Source organism: Pocillopora verrucosa, chromosome 5, assembly GCF_036669915.1.
Source record: "Pocillopora verrucosa isolate sample1 chromosome 5, ASM3666991v2, whole genome shotgun sequence".
NCBI lineage: Eukaryota > Metazoa > Cnidaria > Anthozoa > Scleractinia > Pocilloporidae > Pocillopora > Pocillopora verrucosa.
In genome coordinates, this window is record NC_089316.1 from 23,386,520 (window position 1) to 23,412,968 (window position 26,449).

The 26,449-nt window shown below is 37.9% G+C and overlaps 2 protein-coding genes across 2 annotated transcripts; one reads left to right on the plus strand and one right to left on the minus strand.

The window, feature by feature from the left end:
• The first annotated feature begins 3,199 nt into the window (after nt 1-3,199).
• Nucleotides 3,200-11,009, plus strand: LOC136280996 (F-box only protein 9-like). The gene is made up of 13 exons (XM_066167105.1): nt 3,200-3,424; nt 4,161-4,218; nt 4,400-4,486; nt 5,151-5,199; nt 5,440-5,521; nt 6,547-6,645; nt 7,066-7,127; nt 7,657-7,745; nt 8,337-8,429; nt 8,613-8,731; nt 9,127-9,198; nt 9,847-9,926; nt 10,488-11,009. The coding sequence occupies exons 1-13, from the start codon at nt 3,266-3,268 to the stop codon at nt 10,594-10,596; spliced, it is 1,158 nt and encodes a 385-aa protein (XP_066023202.1). The 5' UTR covers nt 3,200-3,265; the 3' UTR covers nt 10,597-11,009.
• Nucleotides 11,010-11,062: 53 nt separating this feature from the next.
• Nucleotides 11,063-17,856, minus strand: LOC131780630 (tyrosyl-DNA phosphodiesterase 2-like). The gene is made up of 6 exons (XM_059097241.2): nt 17,818-17,856; nt 16,254-16,752; nt 14,477-14,548; nt 13,706-13,758; nt 12,884-13,075; nt 11,063-11,963 (listed from the first exon to the last, which is right to left on the minus strand). Exons 2-6 carry the CDS (start codon nt 16,362-16,364, stop codon nt 11,354-11,356), a joined length of 1,038 nt encoding a protein of 345 aa, XP_058953224.2. The 5' UTR covers nt 16,365-16,752; nt 17,818-17,856; the 3' UTR covers nt 11,063-11,353.
• Nucleotides 17,857-26,449: the final 8,593 nt, after the last annotated feature.

Consider the following 26,449-nt stretch of genomic DNA (forward strand, 5'->3'; position numbering starts at 1 on the left):
CGAAAAAGCCTGACACACTTTTGTTAATTGATGCCTTGTGAATGAGACTGTGCAGCCATTTTGCTCATGATGCAGCATCCGATACCCGATGAATTCAATAGAAGAACCTTCGGTCGTTTCACGCCTTACCGGCTCTTGACACTTCCTCAAAAGAAAGTCGCTTAAATAATATTTTTATCGTAATCTGCAGTTATTAAGCTTTCTTCTGATAGATATAGTTTGCTAGGATTTTAGTGAAACCAGCGCGCGAACGAATTTTTCCCGAAGGACACCCGAGAAGGTGGGAAGTAATTTTAAGTATGTCTTAGATATATTTTCAACACATTTTCCCTTTACCACCCTCTTTTACGTCTGAAAGTTTTCTTACTAATTTTATGGCAGACCTGCCTCATCAAGGAGGGTATGTATATGCTTAAAACCAACTCGGAAAAAAGGTCTTTTGGCAAACACTACATGTTTGATTGAAGAATGTCAAAACAGATCAAGGATATCAGTTTCCTTACCATGGCGTCCAGGGTACACACAAAATCCAACTTCTCACTTACTCCTGCAATGTTCAAAGAGCCGTTGAAGTTAAACTCCCTTTGAAAAGTAAGCGCGAGTCAGAAAAGAAAAGAAATGAGAGCTCGGCAATCGACATTTAATGCATATCATAACACTACTTAATACTATTAAAATTCAGGCTCACCAACACGTGCAAACTTTGGTAAACTGGGAGGCCGGTAAACCGTGGTAGAATCCAGTCTCGCTATTTTAATTAACACTATCATGAACGAAAACAAATAAATGCAATATCGGCAGGGAAAAAAAAGAGGAGAAACTTACCGAATTGGCTCTGCTTTACGGCAAGGCGAAGTGAAGACTCTTCCACACAGCGACTACACTGAGGAGGCGAGCGTGGCCTAGTGGTTAGGGCGCTGCACTTGTAAGCCGGAGGTCCCGGGTTCAAGTCCTCCTCCCTGCCACTGGATGGATTTGTCTTCGGTGGCCCCGAATTCAACTCCTGCACGCTTTGTAAATAGCCAACTGGTCTGCCTCCTACCAGTTGGGGTTTTTAACAAGTTTCTGTTCATTTAAGATATTTGTTTCCTTATTTACAGTGTCCCCAATTAGCACAGCAGTGCTAAAAAATACACAGACACTTAAATAAAGTTATTATTATTTACACTATGTAATGGTTTCGCGCCAGTCTTCACATTCGATGACGTCATGCCCCCAGCAGATCGCTGTTCCATTTGCGGTTTGTATTTTTGGTGGTTTCGGCGAGATGCCTTGGCGGCCGTCACCACCAAAAATACAAGGATATCGTATAGATCAGCAAATACAAAGATGGCTTAAGGATCAGTTGCAGGATAGCATAGCTAAATTAATTAGTTAAATTTGGCCATACCATTCCTTTATTTGCTATGCTATCCTGCAACTGATCCTTAAGCCATCTTTGTATTTGCTGATTTATTTGACATCCTTGTATTTTTGGTGTTGACGGCCGCCCATAGTTTCTTTTTCTGCATTACCCGATGGGGAGTTACGAACGGGGGAAGAAGAAAAGACCGAAATACGAGTGGTCAGCGGGAAAACAAATTTAATAATTCATATAGAGACATATCAGTTGTAGTTCCAGAAAACAATAGTGTTGTAAAGCTGAAATGTTGACAGTATACTTCGCTAAATAAAATGTTAAACAATTTTTCAAAAGTGTTGATGGCACATCTTTTACCGCTGTATTAAACAATGGAAGCATCGGAAAAGGCATCGGTGGCATTTGGAAAAGCACTGAGAAGAATTATATTTACGTTTTGTAACTTGCAGAAAACAATCGTGATGTAAGGCCAAAGTGTTACCAGGTTAAGCAGTTAAGCAACTTTCCAAACGCTTTGACTGGAACAATATTTTAACTGCTATATTAACCAACGGAAGCATCGGGAAAGGCATCGGTGACACCAGGAAAGGCATCAAGAAGAATGATATTTACGATATGTAACTTGTTGTATGACGGAAAAAAGTATCTTGACTTGTTTAAGGCGTTAATCACCGCTGGTTTGCTTTTCACCTGAATTTTGCAATCGCGACTTCGATTTCGGAAAAATGGAAAGCTAAGCAACTCTAAAAAAAAATTTCGTTCTAGATTTTTATATTTTTAGAGTCATTGATAAGTTTGTATCCACAGCCTTTGGATAAGAAATTTAAAATTTCCATCAGCTGTAGTTCTTTTAGTGTTTATCATATATTTTCAATTGCCTCATTTCACGCGAAAAAGACATGTAGGAAAACACTGAGCGTCGTGAAACAACCAAGTTAAGGCTAATGTGTTTACCATGCTTAAATATTTATAATCAAGGCCACTCGTGTAGGAGACCTTTTTTCAAAAGATCCAGACGTTAAAATAATTCTGTTTTCCGTTCAAAGAGTTTTTTTTCCTATTTAAGTTAACAAATGAACTCGGGATGAAAACTTAACTTTCGAACCGAACGGCAGGTGAAATGTTGTGTTGGTGTCTCTGTCACCCCACGTCTCTGCGGAAGGTAAATTCAGACAACCTGCATGGAAAAACTGACCACAGCTTTCGCACCATATTTTTAAACAATATCTTTAAAACTAAACTGGTGCATAGCACTCTGCGAACAGCAGTTGTAAAATTTCTTTATTCTCCGATGCGTTTCGTCTAACTGTCGTAGACTTCTTAGGGGAGTTTTACAATTTAACACTAAACACCTGTATTTATATGCCATGGTTAGCGGCTATACGGGGGCCGATGACCATAGAGGCTTGGCCGGACCTACGAATAGGAACAGGTGAAGTTGCGAAAAATGTGAAAATTTTTGGGGCAAGGTGGTGAAATTCATTTGGGGACCACGGTTTCGGTTTCTTTTTTCGTCACGCACGTCACGCAGCAAGTCACAAAACGTAAATATAACTCTTCTTGGTGCCTTTCCGGATGCTACCGATGCCTTTTCCGATGCCTCCATTGTTTATTACAGCAGTAAAAGATATATGTGCCATCAACACTTTTGAAAAATTGCTTAGCATTTTATTTAGCGAAGTATACTGTTGATATTTCGGCATTACAACACTATTGTTTTCCGTAACTATAACTGATATGTCTCTATATGAAGTATTAAATTTGTTTCCCCGCTGACCACTCGTATTTTGGTCAATTTCCTTTTCCCCCACTCGTCGCCCGTGATGTATTATTAGGGAAGTTCCCTAGTGAATCCCCACGAATGAAAGTCGTGTAGATTTCCCTCTATTTTATTTGCAAAGAAATATGGATTTCTGCCAGAAATTAGCCGACTGGGTATGTTGTTGTGTGGGAATAAACCAAGAAAGAAGCCAAGCCGTTTCGGAATCACACTGTGAAGATTTACCTGGATCTATTCGGACCTGCCTCGATGATTTGTCTACACGAGATTGGGTGAATAAAGAGGTTAGAATGACAGTTTCAAAGCTGGGTTACTTGTGAATTTGGATTTCATCTGCTTTTACTTTAAGGATGTGGGTTAGAATTAACAATCAGATGTTGAGAGTTAAACAGTGAACAGGGTGTTCACGTAGAATTGTACAAACAGGGAAATGTTATGAAGGAACAGGAGAATACTGTAAAAGTCACTAGGATCTGATTTCTCCTCACTATAACACCCCTGAATCACATATCAAGGTTGTGAGTGTAAAGGAAGTGATTGCCAACTAATGAAACTCTTGATTGTTATACAAATTCTCCTTGTTGGCACTTTAGGAAATGTCTAGAGAAATGATGAGGAGAATATGCATACTGATGGTAGGGTATAAAAGACCAAGTACTCCTGGTAAATTTTAAGGTAATTTTATTGAGTACAAATACATGTATATGTTTGTGGATTGTGCATCACTAGAAGGATACAATATTCAAGGGGGTGCAAAATGTAACCTCAGTAACAAAATCTTTAACCCTTCACACCCTGGCATCAGTATGCATATTCTCCTACTATTCTGTACATAAATCCTAAGGTGCTGACAAGGAGAATTTATTTAGCAATCAAGAGCTTCTTTAATAGCTGGTGGTCATTTCCCTTATTTTTGTGACCTTAACATTTGATTCAGGGGTGATCTTGTGAGAAGAATTTAAATGCTTGTCAATCCTACAGTTAAAGGGTCACTAACTTTGTCAATAAATTTTAATACAGGCAGCTCATTTGTACTTACAAGGAGAGTCTGCTGAGAGTAATGGAAATCTCGATGAAGGTAAGTATAATATAGTTTTTGTTACATACATATCTAATCATACCTATTTAATATCATGGAAGAATGGCTTATTTTGTGTAATGACAAGTGATAAAAAGTTTATGGTCTGGGGTGGTCAAAAAGTGCAGGCTCATCTACAAGGTTTTATTTCGTGTATTTGAATTTTTGTTCTTCTTTTTAGCTATTCGTTTTTACAAACAAGCTGTTCGGCTTGTTCCATATATTGACTCTATAGTCGAAGATTTTAGAAGCTCTTATTTGGCATCAGGTAGGTTGGTAAATACCTTTTCCATTGTTACTTGTTTGACTGAGTTTGAAATGATGCCACATGTATGATTATAGTACCTATTGTATTTAAGGATAAATGAAATGATTTTGTTATAAAGTTATCAGGAATGGATGAGTGAGTGAATGATTATAAATGCATGAAAAACAAACTGGCCAACTAAAAAACAAACAAACAAACAAAACCTTTGAATGAGGACATGTATGGTGCATGACACTGTAAGGCTTGGATATAAGCATGGCAACCTTGCTAATTGCAAATGATTTTGATAATCTGCATGTGAGAAAATGTCCACTAGCAAACATTTTTTTAGTTAGAATCATCCATGCCTCCAAAACATGCAGTAGGTTGGTGGTTGCTCTCAGGAAAATGACAAAGGAGAGCTTTTTTATTAAACTTTTCAGTTCGTTGATAGCCTGTGCAAAATACCAATTCTAATCTCTACATCAGATATTGTTATTGACATTTCCAAGTGAAATAATCTGCTAGTGGTCTCACCAGTTTTCTTGTGGGAAAAAATCTTACTAGCAAAACTTTGCAAGTGGACTGAAAAGTTAACTTTGAGCCCTGTACTGAAAGTATAACAACATTAAGAACGATGTGGGAAATTTTGTTTGAACATTCTACTGTCCTCTTCTATTCATAGCTAGAAGAGACAAGGACAATGACCCCAATGTATCTCAGGAACCTGATGGGTAAGGAATCACTGCTTTTAATTTCAGCCTAGCATTGAGTGACAGCTGTGGACTTGTGTGGTGTTGCAACTGTAATAATAATAATAATAATAATAATAATGATGATGATGATGATGATGATGATGATGATGATGATGATGATGATAATGATGATGGAATTTTTAGCATTGAAAGTAACCATTAACTTAGATCCTTGTTGTTCATGTCTATTAAAATGTGATGTCCTAATGTCATTTACAGCTCGCCCGAGAGGGCAGATCTAACCAACAAATCACTTTCTTCCTCTAATACTGGATGTTCTCAGCCTCCTGTTGAGACCAGGGTATGTTTAATGATTCCTTTTTTTGTTTGTTTGTTCATTTGTTTTTTGACGTGTCATTCACTAACTTGCTGTCAGTGAAAACTAGGAAAACTGTGAGCACTTTCATGTTACCCTCTTTCTTGATGTCGTATTGATTTAGTATGGGGAATTCTGTCTCGGTCACTCATGGGAGCTACAGGGTTTCAGTTCTGTCTGTATTATCAAACTCACGACTCACAAATCGCACCGCCACTTTGCAGCCATGCATTTTTGTCACTCAAGCCTGTGATTACAGTCCAAATTGGACTCCATGCAGTCCTATGATCAAGCCTGTGATTACAGTCCAAATTGGACTCCATGCAGTCCTATGATCAAGTTTTTAAACTTCTGTTTTTAGATGTCATCCTTTTGCGGGCTTTCACAATATTTGCAGGCTTTCGCAATATTTGCAGGCTTTCATAATGTCCCCGCAGACCAAAATTACCGTGTACTCTTACCCTTGACGAACACCTTCTGTATAGCGTTACCCCTTCTATCTTATTAGCAAACAAATTTCTGCTACATGGTAGCTAGAGGGGAGAATTAACAATCAGTTGTTGAGAGTACTCAAGCCTGTTGGCTTTCTTGGCCAGAGCTTATCCAGTTTCCATAGCATGAATCAACTAGGAGTATTACTACTCCTCCCTTGGATGGGATGTTAGTCCATCACAAAGTTCCCCACCCTCCAGGATTTCCTCAGGCTTCCCTGACAATTCATCAGTGCCCACTATTTATACTCCTGGCTGGAGAGACTTACTGTGAGAGTAAATTTTCTTGTCCAAGGAAACAACACATTGACCCAGCCAGGTCTCGAACCCTGACCTTTCAACCCAGAGTCCAGTGCATGATTACATGTAGGTCATTGCATCTCCCAAATTATCTAATACTTTTGATTAATTATGTAAATTTGTGACTGATTGATTGACTGGATGAATTATTGAGCAGTTGATCAATTTTGTGATTGTCTTATTGATTGATTCTCTGACGTTTTTCTTTCTTCCTCTCAGATGACCCATATATCAGTCATCCCACAGGAACTTGTCAAGTATATTTTCACTTTGGTGGTGACAGACCCTGACATGAAATCACTTGAACACTTAGCACTGGTGCGAAGAAACTTTCATGCTGAGTTTAAAACTTTGTTTGTTTCTATTAATTATCAACGATAGTGGATAGATGGAGCAGCAGATCAGTTTTGTCAAATTTCTCAAGGAAGCAAGCTGTTCTTTTGACATAAACAAGAGTTGGATATAACACTCTCCCTTAGGCAGACATCCAACCCTTTTTTTCTTTGGTGTCTGTGTAAAGAAATAATTCTCATATGTGGACAGTGCTACAAATGGACACTTTTGCAAATTCTCAAGGGTGTCTACCTATAAGAGAGTTGACTGAACCCTGTGGTGTGGCTTACCACAGCCAGGGGTTTAGTTGTGTAGTGTAGTTAAGTCCCAGTGACTATTAGATAATAATTTCTCCTTTACAGTTGTATCCTGGAATCATGTCTCCTTAATTTGGCTTATTAATAGGTTTGTAGAAGATTTTGTGACTGTTCAAGAAATTCACACCTATGGAGGTTCGCTTGTCAGAGGTACATACATCATGAACATGTAATTTTTTTAAAAAAAAAATTTTTGTACAAATTCAAATCATCTTAAACCATTCAACTTCCTAGATCTTATTATTAATTCTCCCTTCAGGCTGTTACAAGAATTTGGTGTTTGATCAGGATAACAACTTTTACCTTATATGTTTGATTATTCTGACTCATTACCTGTTTTGCTGGAAAATGTTTGGAAATTATAGGGAGAAGTTACATGATAATCAATTCTGGAAACTATAGGTTTCAGGTTTTGACCCCTAAGAGTGACTAGCTTGTAATTATCCTTAGATTATCACGCACACTTTAAGGTCTTAAGAATAGCGTAAATGATCACTAACTAGAGAAGCTGCTCCTGATTGTTAAACAATTTCTCTTTATCAGCACCTTATGTATAGAAAATGGAATGAAGAATATGCATGCTGATGTTAGGATGTAAAGGTTTAAAGACATTGTCCTACCAAGGACATGTGGTGTAACGACAAAAACCTTTGAATTCACGTGATTGTTTGTACCTTAGGGTTTGGGGTGTCAACTGTGGCGATCCAGTGCAGTGGAATGGCTCCTGGAGACGCATGTATATCAATCGTCCACACCTTTTGTTTGCTGGTATGGACCATGTCATGAAACATCTTGTATCTGCATACTGTTAATTGCTGCATTAGTTACTCCTAATTTCATCAGTTTAATGAAGTAAATTTGATTTTGACTTACAGATGAAAATTTTCAATGAACTCGTTAACTTCCTAGATCTCATTAGTAATTCTCTTTACTGTCTGCCAAATGATTCTTATAATGTTAGTTTGGAGAATTTGATATTGGATCAATTAGTAATCCCATAATTAACATTCTTCTTATGATATTGTATAAATACAGTACTTAAGGAGAAATTCTGACTTGGTCACTCATGGGAAATAACATGGCTAAATTTTCCTTTCTTCCAACATGTTGCTTTGTGGCTCAGGGTGTAGTAGTGCCCTTAAGGAATCTGGGTTGGGAAGGGAGGGGGTGTGTGGGGTGTGGGGGGTGAAGTTTCTAAAGAAACTGATCAGGTGCTGTGTTGGTTAGGGGTATTTCAGATTAACTCTTTGACACCCAGAACTGTTACTTGCAATGACCATTTCTTCACCTAAACATTAATTTATTCCTTAACAATAAGTCTTACTGAATGATTTTCTTTTTTTCTTTTAATGCTAAAAGGTGTGTACATAAGCAAGTTTTCCTATGTGAGAGAAGGAGAGAATTCTCATCATGTAGTGAATTTCTATCGCTACAAGAGATTTTGTGTTGATGGTAAGATTTTAATTTATAATCCAGTAATGCAATAGAATGGTTTGTGCTGGTAGTACATGTAAAATTTGTTTCTGTAGTCTGATTGTTGGGGCTGGGGTAGTCCTGAGAAGGGCCACTGTGTTTGATTTAGTTTACCATATGTCTTTTTCACTTTTGTTAGACATAATCATTTTTTTTTGACAGGGACAGTACTAATTTACAAAGGTATTGATAAACCAGCCGATGTCATTGCACAGCGAAAACTTGAGTACTGTAACAGGACATCTGTCTTTGTTGGCCACTACGGATTGTGTGGAGACAAGGTTTGTGTGTTAAAACTAACTCTGTGCTTGTGTGTTATACTTAAACTACTTGTTTTTTTTTTTTATTCAGAGATTTTAATGTTCTCAATTTGTTAGATAATGCAACTTTCAAGAAATGTTTTCGCCTTAGGGACCAACTTAACACAGAAAGGTTTGAGTGTCTGAGCACATAATCTTGGTGTTATCAGTAATAATTGTTTTACACATTTATTAGGATGCATCCAGCATTTTTCAGGAAAAAAAAAAAAGGTTTTACCACAAAGTGGCAGGGTGATAACAAGTGTGAAACATTTAGATAAGAAATGCACTCACTGACAGGTGCATGTACATGGTGCAGCTTTTCATTATATTTTGTTGGTGTCCTTCTGCATGAGAATGTCCATAATGATTCACAGGTCATCATCACAGTCCCCGCACAAGTTACTGCTCAAATGAATGCACATCCTTCCCAGCAAGCATTTCAAATGGTAAGCCTGAAGTCAGCTTAACTTATTTACAGAATTGGTGGACCTGGTGTTGTGTGGTTTGAGTTTATTGTTTGTTCTTAACCTTGTGCTAACAGTTTTGCCCGGACTCTGCAGTTTTCTTTCCTTAACCCTTAAGGTGACTAGCATGTCATTTTTATTTACAATATCATCCATGAGAATGAAGGAAATAATCACCAACTAAAGAAGCTCTCAGGAAATTTTACCTCATAAGATCCAATTATTAATTATCATTTGACCCAACCAGCACCATTCATCTAGTCCTGCTGGAAAACATAATGAAAGTTGACTCATGTAGGGCCAGACTGATTGACCCAAGGCAGTCTAGCAACAAAGTATTCACAAGAAAAATAAAAAATTAATTATTTTTTTTCAACTTCTCAAGTTTGATCTGTGTAGGAAAAAGAACATGGATAATTATTTGCATGTGTTTTGGAAACTCAGTTGAGCCGTTTCTCAAAAAACTATGCATCGCCTCTTTGGGCAATTAACCAATTTCTGTAAGAATTATTATTGCATTTTTATTTTCCCACGAGAGCTCCAACAATATACCTGTAAATTAAAATTTGTACTGTGAAATACAGTTATAAAATTAATATGATAATGACTTGATGCCTTTGTTATCCCAAGGAATTGCAAATTAGTGGTGTTGGACGCCGTCATCATAATCAGCTTAAATGGCTGCACTACAGTGTCAGTACAACATACAGGTAAGTTAGCTTTTAAACAATTTCCTTTTGCAAAACTTCACAAATTATGAGGGGATTAAAAGCCAATTATGGGGGGTCTATTGCTGTCTATAAACCCTCTCACCACTGTTCATTCAGCCTGCTAGCAGGTTCTGGTGTTTGGGATCCACCTTAATGGCAAAAAGCTATTGAAACCCTGGAATTTTTGATAATTCTATTTTGATTTTATTTCAAAACCCAACCTTTGATTTCATTGGACATGGAAGCAAATTAATCACACCTCAAATATATTGTCTCACTGAGACTTGCATGACTATAAAATGTCTCATGTATGGATTGACCTTGGAGAAAAGGTGTAATTTAGGAGGGACTTTAGAGCTTAGCTGATTCATGAACAATTCCTTGATCAAACCTTATTTGGGGAAGTCAGTTGTGGTAGATAACTTTAAATGGCAAAAATATGTGTTGCAAAGTACTAGAATTCTGTCAGCCACTTATGGAAAAAGCCCAGTTATTATACAATCATGCAATAAGTTTCATTTAATGTTAAGTTAATGGTGTTGTCCATTTCTTTACATACAGGTCATCTGGCCAAACAGTCCTCTCACAGATTGACTTAAACGACCAGTTTCCACCATTTCATTTTTTCCAGTGCAGTTTCAGTGACAATTTCACAGCCCCTTTAGAGTAGTATGCGAGATGATGAGTAAGCTGGCAGCATGATTGAGGAAGTTCACACAAGTGTCCACTATAAGAACTTATCAAAATGATTATCAGTTACTGATATTTGAGTCTGTCTTGGAAACTCAAAATCTTTTTTTCCTGGCCGTTCGAAGGGGTAAACCGTTCGTTATCCGTTCGTCACCCGTTCGAACGCTTTACAAGATCCGTTCAAAGCGTTCAACAAACCGTTCAAACGGTTTGCATATCCGGTGTGGCACCCGTTCGAACAGTTGTTTCTGTCAAAATACAGAAAAATGGCTGATGAAAAATAATAGTGACAAAATCTTGTGCAAGAATTCTGTTATTGCTTTTATTTAGTTGGTTAGGAATTGATGTATTAAGTTGTGAATTAATTTATTCATGCGAAACAAAATGAATAAAAAGAAGTGTAAACTGAAGTTTAATTCTGTTGCTCTATTAACACTTGACTGTGTGTTGTCACTATAAACTCCTGGGTCCAGTAGTATGGAGGGAAGATAACGTTACCCAATGGATAAACTACTATCCAGCAGATAAATGATGGTAAAACGTATGGCACCATCCACCAGATATCCACTGGATAGAGATTTATCCAGTGGATAGCATTATCCAACCTTCGAAAAACCAGAGCCTGATCTTCTAGCTCTTGAGTATAATAACCACAAAGAAAATTTTGTAATTTTCGTATTTCACAGCAGGTATCTTAACTTAAGACGCATCAAAATGGCTTATAGAGAGAGTTCTTACTACTGATTTATTGGAGGAGAGAATTCACACAAAATTCCCCAGTGATCACTAGGAAATCTGCGACATCCAGGAAGCCTCTCCATTCCCACTAACATAAACTGATTTGCTTTCAGTGCATTCTGGCCTTGTGCAGACCTAACAAAAAACCTGTCAAATCTTTTTCTTGGCTTGATGGGATAAGGCAAGCCTAAATTGTCATTCAATCTGGCATCCCAAGTGTACTGCGCATCAGCAGGTCTCCCACTTTCCTCCCATGCATCGACTACACCACTTGGCAATCCTCCAAAAGCTGACAGCTCTTTGTCTCGCAGATTTGTGTCACCTCCGAATATAGCAGTGGCATTGGCAGCCTGTTCTGCCATGCTCTTCAAAACTTGTTCAAGTTGTCTCACCCGCTCAGCTTTGCACTGAGCTGTACTCTCAAGGTGTGAGGTCATAAGAGTCAGTGCTATCTTGTTTTTAAACAAGACTGGCTGACAGAGTAAATGACGTCCCATTTTACTTGACTGAAAATGTGTACACTGAAGGTCACCTGTGGTTTTGATTGATGACATCTTAAGAAGTATTATGTTGAAGTAAAAACGGGTGGGTCCATATCTGCAGAAATACCTTAAGGTATGGAAAAAAAATTGTAGGTTCAGGTTATTCCCATGATAACATAACTCTCTGCATGCTAATTCATAATAGTTAAAATTACAGTGCTTTCAATAAGACCTGGCAATTGCCATGTATACTTTGAAAGCTTTCAAGAAAACTAACAAAGTGAGACCTTAACACCTTGAGATCTGCCAGAGTTCTCTCAGTTGACTTTTCCCTCTATAATTAAGTGTTGATGAAAAGGATTGATTTTGAGTTATCATATAATCCAGCATTCATTTCATGCAGTTCCAGGGGAAAAAGATTTTGAGTTTCCAAGAACATACAGACTCAAATTTCAGTAACCAATAACCATATTGATAAGTCCTTTTACAGAACACTTGTGTGAAACTCAGGGAGTAGGTTATAATGTCAGCAAATGGAAGATTTCAACTAGAAATAAAGCGATCAGTTGAACAGTTGTTACAAAGGAGACATCATCTGCAAAAGTTTTGCACTCATTACTCCATTTGAAGCCATTTTATTCTGAACAGAACTAATAGGTCGATGAGAGGGATTATATTTTTTCATATTATTTTAAGAATTTGGTGTTGTAATTCTCCTCACATGTCAGCTTAATAGTGTCTTCATATTAGAAGGAGAAAATAATGTTTTGATCACTCTTAGGTGAGAAAGAGTTAAACCTGAACAATAAAAGTTACTGCTGCAGTGGTAGTCACTGTCAGTGCTAATTTCTCATTTCCCTAAATAGTATGCAATTTCATTGCGGAATGTTGCTCACACAATAGACCAACCTGCATTTGTCCCTTCCCACTACACCCCTCCATACTCTGGATCATAATTTCCTTCACAAGCATTGTTTGAGATGTCAAACCATTTTTACCTTTCTTGTTAACCAAATTAATATAGTGTATTATAAAATTTCAACTAACCCTGGGCACTTTGACTGAAATATGGGCAGAGTCTGTTGAACAACCTCTTGTAAGAATACCACATCAGGTTTTTTACTGTTGATGACACTGCACACTGTTCGTGTTCTTTCCAAAATATTTCTCTCATCCAGGCCATCAACATTCCATGACAAAACAGTTAAGTTTTGATTAGTTTCTTCTGCAGGGGTTGCACTGTAAAGAATCAGTGTTTGGTATTAGGAACATCAGATTTATTTACATCAGGGCTTTAAGTACAACCTCTTACAATCAACCCTGAATTTCTTGAACTTAATAATGCTTTTTATGCCCTGAGATGGACTTGTATCAATGATCGTGATGTTTTCTTGTGGATGTACCTAAGGTTATGGGCAAATTTAAATTATTTTCCTTTTTTTCCTGAAAAGCCATTGCAACCATTGACTTTCTGTGATGTTTTTCACATACATTATTTTAAAACAAGTAAGAAAATGATTTCTCCTGCAATTTAGTATTAATATGCACTTATAAATTTTTCAGACTACAAATTGCACATGCCCACAATTTTGTTGTCTTTGAAAAATGTACTTATTTACACAAAATTGTGCTAAAAATTACTGCTCTATCTGCATTGATCTATTGAAGAAATCTAAAATATGTTGGTGAGTCAAGTAGGAGTAAAGGCAAAAAATTTCACAGTAAAAATAATGACAATATACTATCATATAAAAAGTATGGAAGGGAAGTTCATGAAGCCAAACAGAAGAAACAGTCTGGATGTTAGGTTACATAGACCTCTAGAAAGGTCTGTTACATGTACATGTTGTAAAGAAAAATTCTTCTCACCCATTGAATGACCCATCTTCAGAAGGAGAAACATTGTCACCATCATCAGAAATCTGAAAAAAAAAAATGCATATGCAAGATTATTGGGGCTGTCTACAAGCTTAACAATACTGTCAGTAAAACTCATTTCCATCTTGATTATCCTGTTTGCCAAACTTGTACAGGAGAGTTCTGGTTCAATTATGGACTTTTTGGTGATAATAACTTGTGTTCAGTTTCTGATCTAAACCACAGTCAAATTGTCACTGACAACAAAATACGCAAAACAAGTTAAGGAACTGATTCCTGCGAGTGGGCTGTAATAATAATTGCAGAAGAGAAGTCTGAAAAGGTTAATGCTCTTGATCAACACAATTTAAACCTGGCTTGCTGGTACCATGGCTAAATATTTTCAACATTTTCCTTGGCTGAGAGACTGACCTCAAGATTTCACATTTGCCCTCTAAGCTTTGCTTCTCAGCCAAAGATTTACTTCTTAGACAATACCTCAGCAACGCACATTATCAAGCAACATACCAGCTGCCTGAAGAAGTTTAATTTATTAACCCTTTACACCCTAACATCAGTATGCAAATTCTCCATACTGCTCTCTATACATTTCCTAAGGCCCTGACAAAGAGAATTTGTTTAACAATCAAAAGCTTCTTTAGTTGGTGATCATTTCCTTTATTCTCATGATCTTAAATGAATGATTCAGCAGTATTATTGTAAGGAGAAACTAGAAGGTGGTCAGTCTTAGGGTTGAAAGGAGTAGTTACTTACTCTACTCACCATAATTGGATTTCCCTTTCCACCATGCCTTCCTTTGCTGACATTAGAGTCCAAAAAAGCATTCACAGCAGACTGAAATATTCAGCAGAAAATTGTATGATAGTACATTACTTTATTCTAACCCAACACCCTAGCATCAGTATACAGATTCTCCATACTCTTCTCCATATTATTTTCTAAGATGCTGCCAAGGAGAATTTGATTAACAATCAAGAGCCTCTTTAGCTGGTAATCATTTCATTTTTTCTCATGACTTTAAAGTGTGATTTAAGGGTGATATTGTGAGGGGAAAATTAATTAGAAGCAAATGCTCTAAGTGGTTACAGAGTTAATTATAAATAATTTTAAGTATTGATAATAATATTGCTTTGAAGGGTGATTATCAAGTACTTCACATGTACACTCTGAATTTGGCCAAGAATTACCAATTTATTGTTTCATATAAAAAGTTAATGAAACTCATAAACCTTTTTTTTTTTAAGGCTATCTGAGTGAGCCATTCAATATAATGCATAAAATTATGGCTACCAGTAGTAAGTCAAATTTTGCCTGCAGTCTTCAAAAATGTAGTCTCTAACCAACAGATACAATTACCGACATTTAATTTAAGCCAGGCAATTAATATAATTGTCTTAATTTCACACATTTTCTTAAATATGTCTCGAGGAAAATTGTTCATTTTTTTAAAAATTCTCCTCCTTTCATGTAGTTAAAACCATTAATGGTGAGCCAAAGAGTAAATGGCAGTTCTACTGTCAGTGGAAATTGTGTTACATCTTGTGGTTCAATTCTTCCTGTTGTGGTTGGTTTAAAATTTTGAAAACAAATTAAATTTTTAACTCAAATCCCATTATTTTAGGTTAAAAAAAAATAGACAAAATACAAAGAAAGCAAATCTTTTCATACGTCAAAATGAATTGAAAAACTGTAACCAGAAAAAAAAAAAAAACAATTAATTGCAGCACAGATAATTAACCAGCCAGAGACTTAGAGCACAGCCACAAAAATTTCAATAGGTTTAAATAAATCAAATGGGTTATTGCCATACTTTCAAAATATAGTAAGAGAGAACCAAATATAGAAAAACTTTTGTTGAACATTTTATTCTTTTAGCTGGGAAAAAAATAAAAAATAAAAAAAAGAGAGAGAGACAAAAACAGAGAGACAAAAAAAAAAAAAAATCCACATGTGAGTTTGATGAGTGCATTTTAGACAATCAAGCTCCCTCCAGATAACTCACAACATAAAAACCAACACCAGTAATGGATGATTAAAAACAATCACTGATGGTTGGGTTTGACCCAATAGCTAATGGAAGTCAGACAGGTAGTTTATCAAAGCTTAATGCATGATTAATAATGACAAAAACCAAATAATGAAATGATAATTTATAAATTATCTGAAAAGGATTGGTGGCCAAGGGAGGGGGGGGGGGTGGTTGAAGTGCACTGAACGTCTAACTTGCGTGATTTTAGTTACTATATTTGTTCCAACGTATTGGAACAAAAGTTCTGTTTTCCATTCCTGGGGAGGGAGGCAAGTTCATGTATCTGCCCCTGGGATGCATCCCTCCGGGAAAAATTGGAAGGTATTGGGTTCTAGACGTTTTTCAGAGCTTGCAACCGATTTTTCTGAAACTTAGTACGTTTGCTAAATTGGGTTTGATCAGTCAAGAATTGAGGACACGATATGTATATTGTTTCGCTGTTTGAATGACAACTTCGAGCTGACAAGACTGTGCAAACCCTGGAAAAATGTTGTGCTATAGTACACTGACCTCTACATTCCAATTAGACTGTTGTAAATAGCGCATCGCCGTAACATCTTCAGCCCCAGTTACTGCCATGAACTCTTGCACCAAATCAGTGATATCGTCGCTGTCAGCCATGTCGTCAAGACTCGACTTGTGGACTGAGAGGATAGTTAGTAGTGTTGTGCTTGTTAACGAAGTTGGTAATATATCGATAACGTAGCTCCTTACAAGTTGATTGGACAACGATGGATCGAAAGAAATCGGAGTATCTCCTCGTTTTCATCGACTAACTCCGGAAACTTATTCCGTTGAATACGCGCGCGCGAAACTGAGCAACCAGGCCTTTGCTATTTGACATTAATGCGCCAAGTGATTTTCCATTCAAGGAGCACTTATATTCGTACTGTTTTCCAAGAATAGTGGCTTTGCGATAGTGCGCTTATGCAAGAGATTTACAGAGAAGATGCTCAATAGTCCTGCTGCAACGAGTGGATAGTCGTCGGATTTGCCTCAGGTGATAAACCTAGGGGAGTAAAATCATGGTTTTCTATTTAATGTAGGCGAATTTATACTGCGAATGGTACAGCTCTAAATTTATTACTTTGTTTTACACGTTTAGGTAGATTTAGGTAGACCTTAGTTTCGAATATCGCCATGTTTTCCTCGACATTCTAATCTCGTATCACCAGGTGTAAAAGGTGATATTATTAATCTAAGTGGAATTTAATGATTCCCAGTTTGAAGGTCTCAGGGAGTAGCAAGAATATTAAAGACCTTGATGGAACCTGGAATCTACTTGGAATAGCTGTTACAAACCCTTGATCGGACATCAACTTTGGCTACTTTAGCATTATTTCTTTCTAAGTATTTTGTTGAATTTGTGTCTGTCGCGTTAGAAAATACAACTTTGCAAGCAACTCCCAGCTGACAGTAAATCGCAATTATTACGACCGTGTGGCCTTGGCGAATAACAACGCGCGCTAAAAACAGGCCGTGTTATTATTATTATTATTATTATTATTACTATTATTACTATTATTACTATTTTTATTATTATTATTATTATTATTATTATTATCGTTACAATTGTTCTTGTTTTTTGTGATTTGATCTTTATTATTATCCTTAGAAATCTCATTTTTGTTACTTTCACACTTGTTAATAATTACCTAAAGCGAGTCAAAGTTGGTTTCATTTTTTCGTGCAGTATTATCACTGGACATCGTATAAGAAAGCGAAATTTTAACTGTTTAGACACTGACTGAGCAATAATTGGTACAAATCCTCCCTCCTGTTCATTAAGCGGGAAGGTTGAAGGCTGGGTAACAAGGAAGCCATTTTGAGTCAACTTTAACGAGGTAAATAAACTGCGAACGGTTTGGCAGCGCGCGTTCAGTTTGTATAAAAAAAGATAAAAAATGTTAATGTCGTCCTTTCGATTGCTAAAGAAATCACGGCAAATTACTTGATAAATCAAAATTTAAAGCTCATCATCAAATGGATTATCACCTAATTGCAATAGTAACGCGAAATTGAAAGTCATGGAGAACGATATATTTTCTAGAGAATTATTCAACGAAAACCATACCCGCAGGTTTTGTCTCTCTAAGCGCGGCTGACAGTTTTAGTAATTCGAAGCGATAACCTTCCAATCGTGTTTACCAACAGCTAATAGCACTGATTTAGCAGTGGACACAAGTCATTCCCGAATATAACTGCATCGTTTCAGTAGAAAAATTCAGGTTGTCAAGATCACTGACAGTTTGACTTGTACTCGCATAAATTTTTCATGCTCTCGATTCACCTGAGAATAATTAGTCCTAGTCACAAGTCACACTTCGGCGACTTACTTGCGAAAACAAACATTCCAAGTAAAAAATCAAGTTGGAGCGCTTAAGCGTCTCAATCAGTGATGTTTCCTTTTGCTTTTTACTTTCAATAAACAGCTGTTTACTTCAATTGATAGCAGTATCTTTTTCTCAGGCCTCCGCTAACTCAATGCCCTTTCTCGGTTTGTGATCTGATCTTTAATTTTGTCCGTGATCCGAATCGAAACCAAACCGAGCGCGACCTGTTCTCCCCACATGACGTAATGCAATCCCCGCAAAAACACTGATCTTCGATTCAACAGTTGGACGGATGGTTTTACGCTTGTTAACCCCAAAAAAAAAATCTTGGCGGCAAATCTAGACGCAACAGTGGATCTGCAAATAAGAATTTCCAAAAAAAATTCTAGTCATTCTGGCAAAGTGATTTTTGCACTTCGCTTAACTTGATGGTGATCGCTGAAAAGAAACGACCATGAAGAAATGCCGGCTGATTACCTTCGAACCATAAAATCTTTAACAACTTTAGCGCTTTGCCTCTTTAGTCTTCTGCAGATTACTGGTATGTATTTTCTGTATTTCTACGGAGACTGCCAGAGTATGATTTGAAGGTTTTAAACTTTGCTAACTGTAGTTTTTCATCACAGGTACCCGAACAAGTTTTGACTACTCCAAATCGACTTTCACTTGCGAAGGCGATGGAAAAGTGATAACATATGGCTTTTTATCGGCGAAATACCAAGTTTACAGACCCTCGCCTGCTTACACTCGTTTTCTAAGCTCCGTCACTAATTTCCATGGCTGTGTTAGGCGCTGTTGCCGTTTGAAATGGTGCAAGTATGCTTTGTTATCGCGCCGTGAGTGTTACCCGAGTTCCTGCAGTGAACGACTTTGCTTGTACCGGAAACTCCGGAATAATGATGCTTATTCAAGCCCTGGATACAAAGCAGGTTTTACAACTGCAGTACAAGGTATTCTTAAACTTGATCTGCACTTATCTTTATTTTATTTTCACTGCACGGTTTTCATAAACCAGCGAATACGCGATACCCGATACCCTTGATCCACTGGCAGTGGTGTAATTATAACGGATTTAGCCAAGCATAATTTCAGCAAATAGGTCCCTAGCATGGCAGCGGGTGTTTAATTAACACAGGGTAGATTTTTGTCTCTACACGAGACATTTTTCTTAGCAAAATCGTGGCTACATTTTTCAATAAACGCATTTTTTGTTAGAACTTTTCTCTTTTCGTAAGCGCACGAATGACAGAGCGAAATTGCCATTCATGATCTCAGCGTACAGGAATGAGAAAGCTACACACACTAAAATCTTTTGACATTTTATGTCTTTTTTCCTTAATAGCCCTTGTAATTTTAATTGTTGTGTTTATTTTATGTCTCTTTTTGATTCTTCCAACTGTCCCGTCCTTTTTATCTAATCCAGATACGGTCAAACTCAGCTAAAAATATATTTTTTGGATCGGAACCTTTTTTTTTTCTTCGTTTTCGAACTGATGCCATCACTCGCCTTTACAATCACCACCAATTGTTTCATCATTTTATTTTAAAAAAAACGCTTTTTTTATTTGATTCACTCGTTTCATTTGTGACCATATTTTCGTCCAGACCATCACATTCTGTTCTGAATCCATTCCTCATCACTTTTATTTCACTTCAATGAAATCAACTTGTTTCTGCTAATTATTATACGAATCCATTAGTTTAGAGAAAGGAGAAAAAGCTGATCTTTTCTCATAGGGGAAAAATTTACTTTGAGCATGTCGCAGGAAGATTTTTTGTTTCGAGGCAGAGAGGTCGAGAGTTAATCTTGTTGTTTTTAAAAATCCATTTCTTCTGCTCGCGCGAGTTTTGAATAATTTTTTTTTCAAGATTTGCCCACGCTCGATCGGGTGCAAGTTCTCTGCTAATTTTAAGTCAAATCCATTTCCTGTAGCGTGGCCAGTGAACACAGAATCGCTTCGGTGAGGCTCGTAGCGTGAAATGCGTTTCCCTTCGTGCGTTTGACTGGGCATTTACGCGGCTGAATGCGTGAAAAGGGCTCTTTAGTGTATATCCGAACTTTTTATAAGCGGGAATTTCGATCACTTTTGATAAGCCACTGCCGATGGTGTAATGGGCAGCTGTGTCACAAGGTGAAACCCAAACACGACAGCCTGCTCGCTCCACCAGTGACCGGCTTTAACTGAAACTCCAGCATTAGCCAAACTAATGCGAATGAAGTTCTTCCCTGCTTTATCTTGAAAATTTTCAAGTCGAAATTACCGTGCCATCTATTAAGTTTAGTCATAGCTTCGAAAATAGTTGGTGCTTCATTAGTTCGGCTAAAAACCGCGAAGGCCCTTGGTAATAGGAAAGGAAGATTCCTCAGCAAGGCAAAACCAATTTATCAGTTCAAAATTAATTTAGGTGCCTCATTCTCCATAAATCTGTGCCTTTCGTTTCAGTTCGTACTTGATTTATAGCTTGTTAACTTATTTGGAAGTTTCTCAAGCCAAAAAAAAATTGTTCTATAAAGGAATTTTAATTTTTCTCACAGATTTTACGCGACCCCCTCTCAGCGCTGACAATTGTAAGAGAAGTGCCATTATATTCAACGCTACATTAGTGAATGGTTATCAGTCTGGAAAATTCGTGGACCATGGAGACCTGGGCACGATCGCTGCATGCCAAGACATGTGCTGTCAATCACCTATGTGCGATGTGGCATTTTTGGCGGGAAAGCGGTGTTATTCTGTGTATTGCCACAGTGAATCTCAGTGTCTATGGACGCCATCTAAACACAACAAATACATGCTACAACTTTCTTACATCCACAGTGCCCACCGTATTTCAAACAGCGGTAAGTCTACTTTGATGCCATGCGCCGCGTATTGTACACGAGAATCGGAAACTCTATGAGTAATGAATTCCAGTGAAACAGGCATATCAGTTCTCCAAGAATTTTCAGTGTGAAGGAGTTTAAGAATAGTGTAGTCGACAAATAAGGAGCGCATTTTGGGGTATTGTTACTTCCCTAGGATGGGATGTTATACAGCAATGTCAGTATCTGACCAGCTGCGCACTTACCCCTCTCAAAACCAACACTTACTCTAATTTGTTGTCAGTTTGCTGTTGTTGAGTTAGGGGAGGGATAGGTGCACAGTTATCCAGATACTGACATTTATCCGATGTTATTCCCTTGCAAGTTGCCCCCTTTCCCCCGCCCCCCCCCCCCCTCCCTCACGTATTTCGTTCGGTTAGGTTTCCTTAACAGTCTGACACATGTCAATTATACTGTGGCTGGAAAAGCGTATGTTAAGAGTTTTCTTGGTTAAACCTTACAAATTTTTTTGTTGTTATTTAGGGCCGTCGCTGAAGGCGAGTCATCCCACAGAGGTCTCCCTGAGAGTGGAAGCAGATGCAAGACCTATCAAGAATGACAAGACTGAACGCGAACAAACAGCTGCCATTGCAGCGTCCAACAAAACAGAGAAACACCGAAAGGTGTCAATGGCACCTCTCAACAAAACAAAAACTAGAGGTGGTGAAGAAAAAAAGGTGTTGCCACCCAGTCATTCCAAGAACTTGGCTGGTAATACTGTGCGAGTAATGCCACATAGGTACGGAAAGGGTGGACGAAGTGAAACAAAAGCGGTTAAGGCTGCTATAGGTGTGTCACACATTGGAGAGAAAGCTGTGTCACGCAAAGCTCTCAAGGGAGGACACTCCTCGACAGCACGAGCTGCAAGGCCACGTGCCTCAACGTCACGAATTGCTAGGTCACGTTCGGTAATGTCACGTGCTGAAAAGTCACCTACTGCCAGGTCACTTGCTGCAACGTTACCTGCTGCAACGTCACGTACGACAACGTCACGTGCGGTAATGTCACGTGCTCTAATGTCACTTGCTGTAACATCACATACCGCAACGTCGCGTCACAAGATTAGCACCAGAAAGGCAAAAAGTGATTTAAGAGCAGTACAAACTTCCAGTATCAGCGGAGCTAGAAAAGAATTGAAAGACAAGGGCTCAAAAATTACCGCGTCAAGGAGACGCAAATCCACGACTACTGTGGCGAGAAACGTATCGTTTCCTCATCCGTCGTCAAACCAATCGACGTCGAAGGAACTTATGAGGAGTCCAAACCCTATGTTTGTGGGTAAACTTTCTGCGTCAGCAGCAACCACTCCTAGCACATCTCATTCTTTGAAGAAGTCATCTCTTTCCAAAGTGAAGACAGAAGATTTAATCCAAGCCAGATCACGAGCAGTGACCATAACAATGGAGCAGAAAGTTCCAACTCAACGAACTGCTCAAGGTAGGGGAACAGAACATCTTATTCAATTAAAACAAGGAGAGTCACCTTTTAGGCTGTCCACCTTTTTTACTTTGTCTAATTGATAAGGTATTCTCTTAATTTGTTTGGCAGTAGAGTAATTGTCGATCGCGAAAACAAATGATGTCGATGTATCTACGAGAGAAAGGGCTACCCGTAAAAACAAGTTGTTGTTTTTGTTTGTTTGTTTGTTTTAATTTCTCGAAGCGATATGAACCTTAAAGGTCAACTCTGCCTCGAGCACTCGGATGTAACTTTGAAGGTTTTGCAATTAGGCCGCAAATTTGATGAGCAACTCTATTGAGTTATACACCGGGTCGATTTTGTCCGAATTCGTTTGGTAAACTATGAGAAGTAATATTCAGAAACAAACTAAAAAAAAAAAATGTGAGATGTCGTCGTCGGCGGGGCATCAAGCAGATGTCATACGTTTTCGAACTTCTACTCGTAACTCGAGTGGTTCTTAACGCAATAGCCAGTACTTGAGGGGAACAAATTTTCTTCTTAGGAGAGTTCCTTAGCACTAGTGTCCGACATGTACAGCAGTGTTCAATTAGGAGGTCATGTGGGGGTGACATCACACGCATGTGCAGTTCCTAGCTTTGTGATCGAGGCTCTCAGAGAGAGCAGCTATTCTAAGTAAGTGACCTCAAACCTGTTCATAGATCAGATAATGGGTAGCTCTTACAAACAAAATTAGGTCAAAGATGAACAGGTAAGTCATTTATTAGCCTAAACTTCGAATTATTTTAGGCAAGTAAAACACATGTACAGTTCATGTGATTTCAGGCGTATCTGTTTTTAATCTCGTTGCCAGGGTTCCTTGTTTTTAAAACTTTCCTGTTGGAACTCGCTTTGTTAAATTATTTGGAATTTCTTGTTCCTCTGTAAAACGTTTTAAGTGGCAAATTCTCATATTTGTTTTCAACTTTACTTTTAAACTGGTGTTGACAGGCGAAGCTAGATCAATATCAACAAACGAAATCTTGGCCTTCAAAATATTTCGGACAGTACCACTGGATCATTAATTTAGGGCGATAGCATGGTATCCATGTTACTTATGATGTATCAGTTAGATTACAGAGTGTGCGAGAGGTGAAGGAATTGATATCCAAAGGGTTTGGAGATCTTAAAGATATATTGTTTAGGTTTTCTAATGATTTTATTTGACATTTTCGAGTTTTCTCCGCAGTAAATGACGTTCTATTTACAAATAGAACCTTGCTTTGATTTAAATAGGAAACAGTTCTTCTCCAGGCAGAAGACCTTTTCTTTTACGCTTTTTTTGTTGGAAGAATATCCAGAGAAAACTTTAATCGATGGGGATTTTTAAAAACTACCCAAACCCGTTTCAAAGTCGATATATTTTGTCGTTTTCTAACGCTTCTTTTGATCTCAAAATACGATGCCTCTTTAGGCGATAAGAAAAAAAAAACATATTTCCAATTTATCGATGAAATGTCGTCGTTATAGACTCTCTCATTCTCATAACCTAAAACTGAAGGAATGTTTGGAGTTGAGCAATGAGAATTAATATTTCAAGCTTTACACGTAAGGAAATAATTCTTGAAAGACTCAGATGTCAACTCACCAGACACCTGCTCTGGGTAGTGAGCTATTTATCAGTCTTATCTTTGCTTCATTGGTCTGCATCTGAAATTACCACCAGTGTTAATTGTTTGTCGAAGTCAACATAATCCCTTAGGTCAGATACTATGAATGGAGCACCGGCCATTATTCAAATATTTTTGAAGGTAAAGAGGTAAGACGTGGTGAGAAGCGAAAAACTGTGGGTGTAAGTGGGTTGATCTTGTGAGTGCTGATGACTTTACGCGAGCAGATGCAAGGTGACATGAGAGAATATGCTTTGAATGAAAGCGTCTGTTACGTCGGCCACAGTTACGGTTGATTTTATATGGAAGCGTTCATAAGTCTTGCTTACAACTTGTCTCGGAGTCTCGCTTAGACTTCTCATAATTCAACAAATCCGGCAGGTAACCTTTTAAGCTTTCTCGATCGCTGTAAATACCGCAGGCAAGTTTGAAATTGTATCACAGGGATGAATTTCAGCCCATGGCTTTGTTCATATTCCAATTGATGACCTATTGCATATTTTCAGGGGTTGGTTCTTTTCTTTTCTTTTCTGTTTTGTTTGGTGTTTTTTCAATATTATTATCATTGTTTTTCGATCTCTATCGGCTGTTTTAAGACGAAGGTAGGGTGTAGTTATTTATTTTAAGAAATATAGGTATATCAAGTTTCCATCTTCTTCAAAAATCAAGTTTTTGTTGTCCTACCTCGTTACTTTTACCCTGATTTTGCTATTGGTATAAATAAAGTTTCATCTATTTGCACGTGTGAAGAAGTAACTTAATACTGTTCATATTGAAACAAATTTCCAACCGTAAAGTAACTTTTATCCTATTTACATCTCACAGCACACCGAGCAATAAAATCTGGTTCAGGCTCACTCAGTCGTGATACAAAGGATGCTCGAGGAAGAAAGCATTCTCCTCTTCCAACACCATCTAAAGAGAGGACGCTGCGCTCGTCGAAATCATCTGAAACCCCAAATTTGTTTTCAACGATCACAAGTGCATTCAACAACGCCAATGCCACCAGCGAAGCAATTCTGTCGACATCTGTGTCTTCTAAGGACGTTGGAGATGACACGTCAGAACTTTCGGGTCTGTATCATCTGATATCCTTTAAAGACATTAGTAAGTCGGAGCAAAATGTAAGTAATTTCCCGACTCCCTCAATAACCGTGTCTAGTCGTGATGCGAAGAATTCTCGTCACCGGGATTTGGCAACGATGTTGGCCGAGCTGGCAGGGAAGAGTTCTCGTCGTACCACGGCGAGTAATCCGGCGCGCATTCTGGAAACATCCTCAACAATAAACATTGCACCCATGGAAAGCGCTCTCCCTGGGAAGGAAGGTAAGTATCGTTGTTAAATAATTAATTTTATCGTAGTTGTATGTCTTTTTGAGCGAGGAATGGATGACGGTGAGATAACACTTAATGTCTCGAAACTCCTTAGTGGTCAGTTAACTTATGTTGCCACAGATCTAGTTGACGTCATATTTCTATTCTGCTGCGTTTCCTTTTTGGTTTTTTTTTTCGGTATTGTTTGTTTATTTATTTCAAGGATTTCCTGGCTAAGGTTACACTCCCATGTCTTGTTTGTCATCTAAATAACATCTTCCAAAACAATGTTTTGAACCATACATCTCAGGACTCGACTACGATGTTATCATTTTAGAAGGCCGGCTTTTTAACTCGAAAAGGCTCATCCGCGCTCTAGTGGGAGTTCAGTCTTTTTGGAATGGTTAGTCAAAAAAAAAAGTGGTATCTCTAATCTGTTAAGTTAAAGCCAAAAATTCAGAAATGAGATCTTCTAACTGAAATACAACAAATTTCCCCCAAATTGCCTATTTTCTATTTTCCTAGTTTTCACATTTTCCAAATTTCTCTATTTTCTCTCTTTCGATTTACTTAACAATTTTAATAAATCTGTTGCTTTACAGACCATTTTATTTTTATTCTGTTAGTTGAGGAAAGCATGGTGACGAGCAGGGAAAAAACCCTTCCAATCGACGTCGCAACTCCCTCGTGCCATTACGGTCACGTGTACTACAACTATTCCTTACTGTATGGCCGAAAGGCAGGAAATTTCACTGAACAAGGAGAAGTGGAGAATATGAGCGAGTGCCTCCGTATATGCTGCAAGGAAACGTCCTGCAAAATTGCTCTCATGCTGGAGCAGAATTGTTATTCCGTGTCTTGCCGCGGAAAGTTTTGTCAAACCGTGCCTGTGAACCCATTACAGTTCAAGCCGAGAATTGCACACGTTATTAGACCTAAAGGTGAGCATAGAATGTTTATTCTACGTTTCGAAGACATAATGTGTCAAAAAAATTGATTGGAACGCACGGTAATTTTTTTCTTGGAATCAAGTTATGCCGACTAATTCGCTCAGCTTTCATCAGTCTGTTGGAGGTATGGTTAGACAGCATTGAAATATGTAACCACTCGCTCAGAGAAACCCGATGGGAG

Coding starts and splice junctions, on each gene's coding strand:
- LOC136280996 (XM_066167105.1), top strand. CDS start 3,266: ATGGATTTCTGCCAGAAATTAGCCGACTGGGTATGTTGTTGTGTGGGA. Junction 5,522..6,546: donor AGCCTCCTGTTGAGACCAGG/GTATGTTTAATG, acceptor TCTTCCTCTCAG/ATGACCCATATATCAGTCAT. Junction 8,430..8,612: donor CAAGAGATTTTGTGTTGATG/GTAAGATTTTAA, acceptor TTTTTTTGACAG/GGACAGTACTAATTTACAAA.
- LOC131780630 (XM_059097241.2), bottom strand. CDS start 16,364: ATGGCTGACAGCGACGATATCACTGATTTGGTGCAAGAGTTCATGGCA. Junction 14,549..16,253: donor AGTCTAATTGGAATGTAGAG/GTCAGTGTACTA, acceptor TGAATATTTCAG/TCTGCTGTGAATGCTTTTTT. Junction 13,076..13,705: donor GAAGATGGGTCATTCAATGG/GTGAGAAGAATT, acceptor GATTCTTTACAG/TGCAACCCCTGCAGAAGAAA.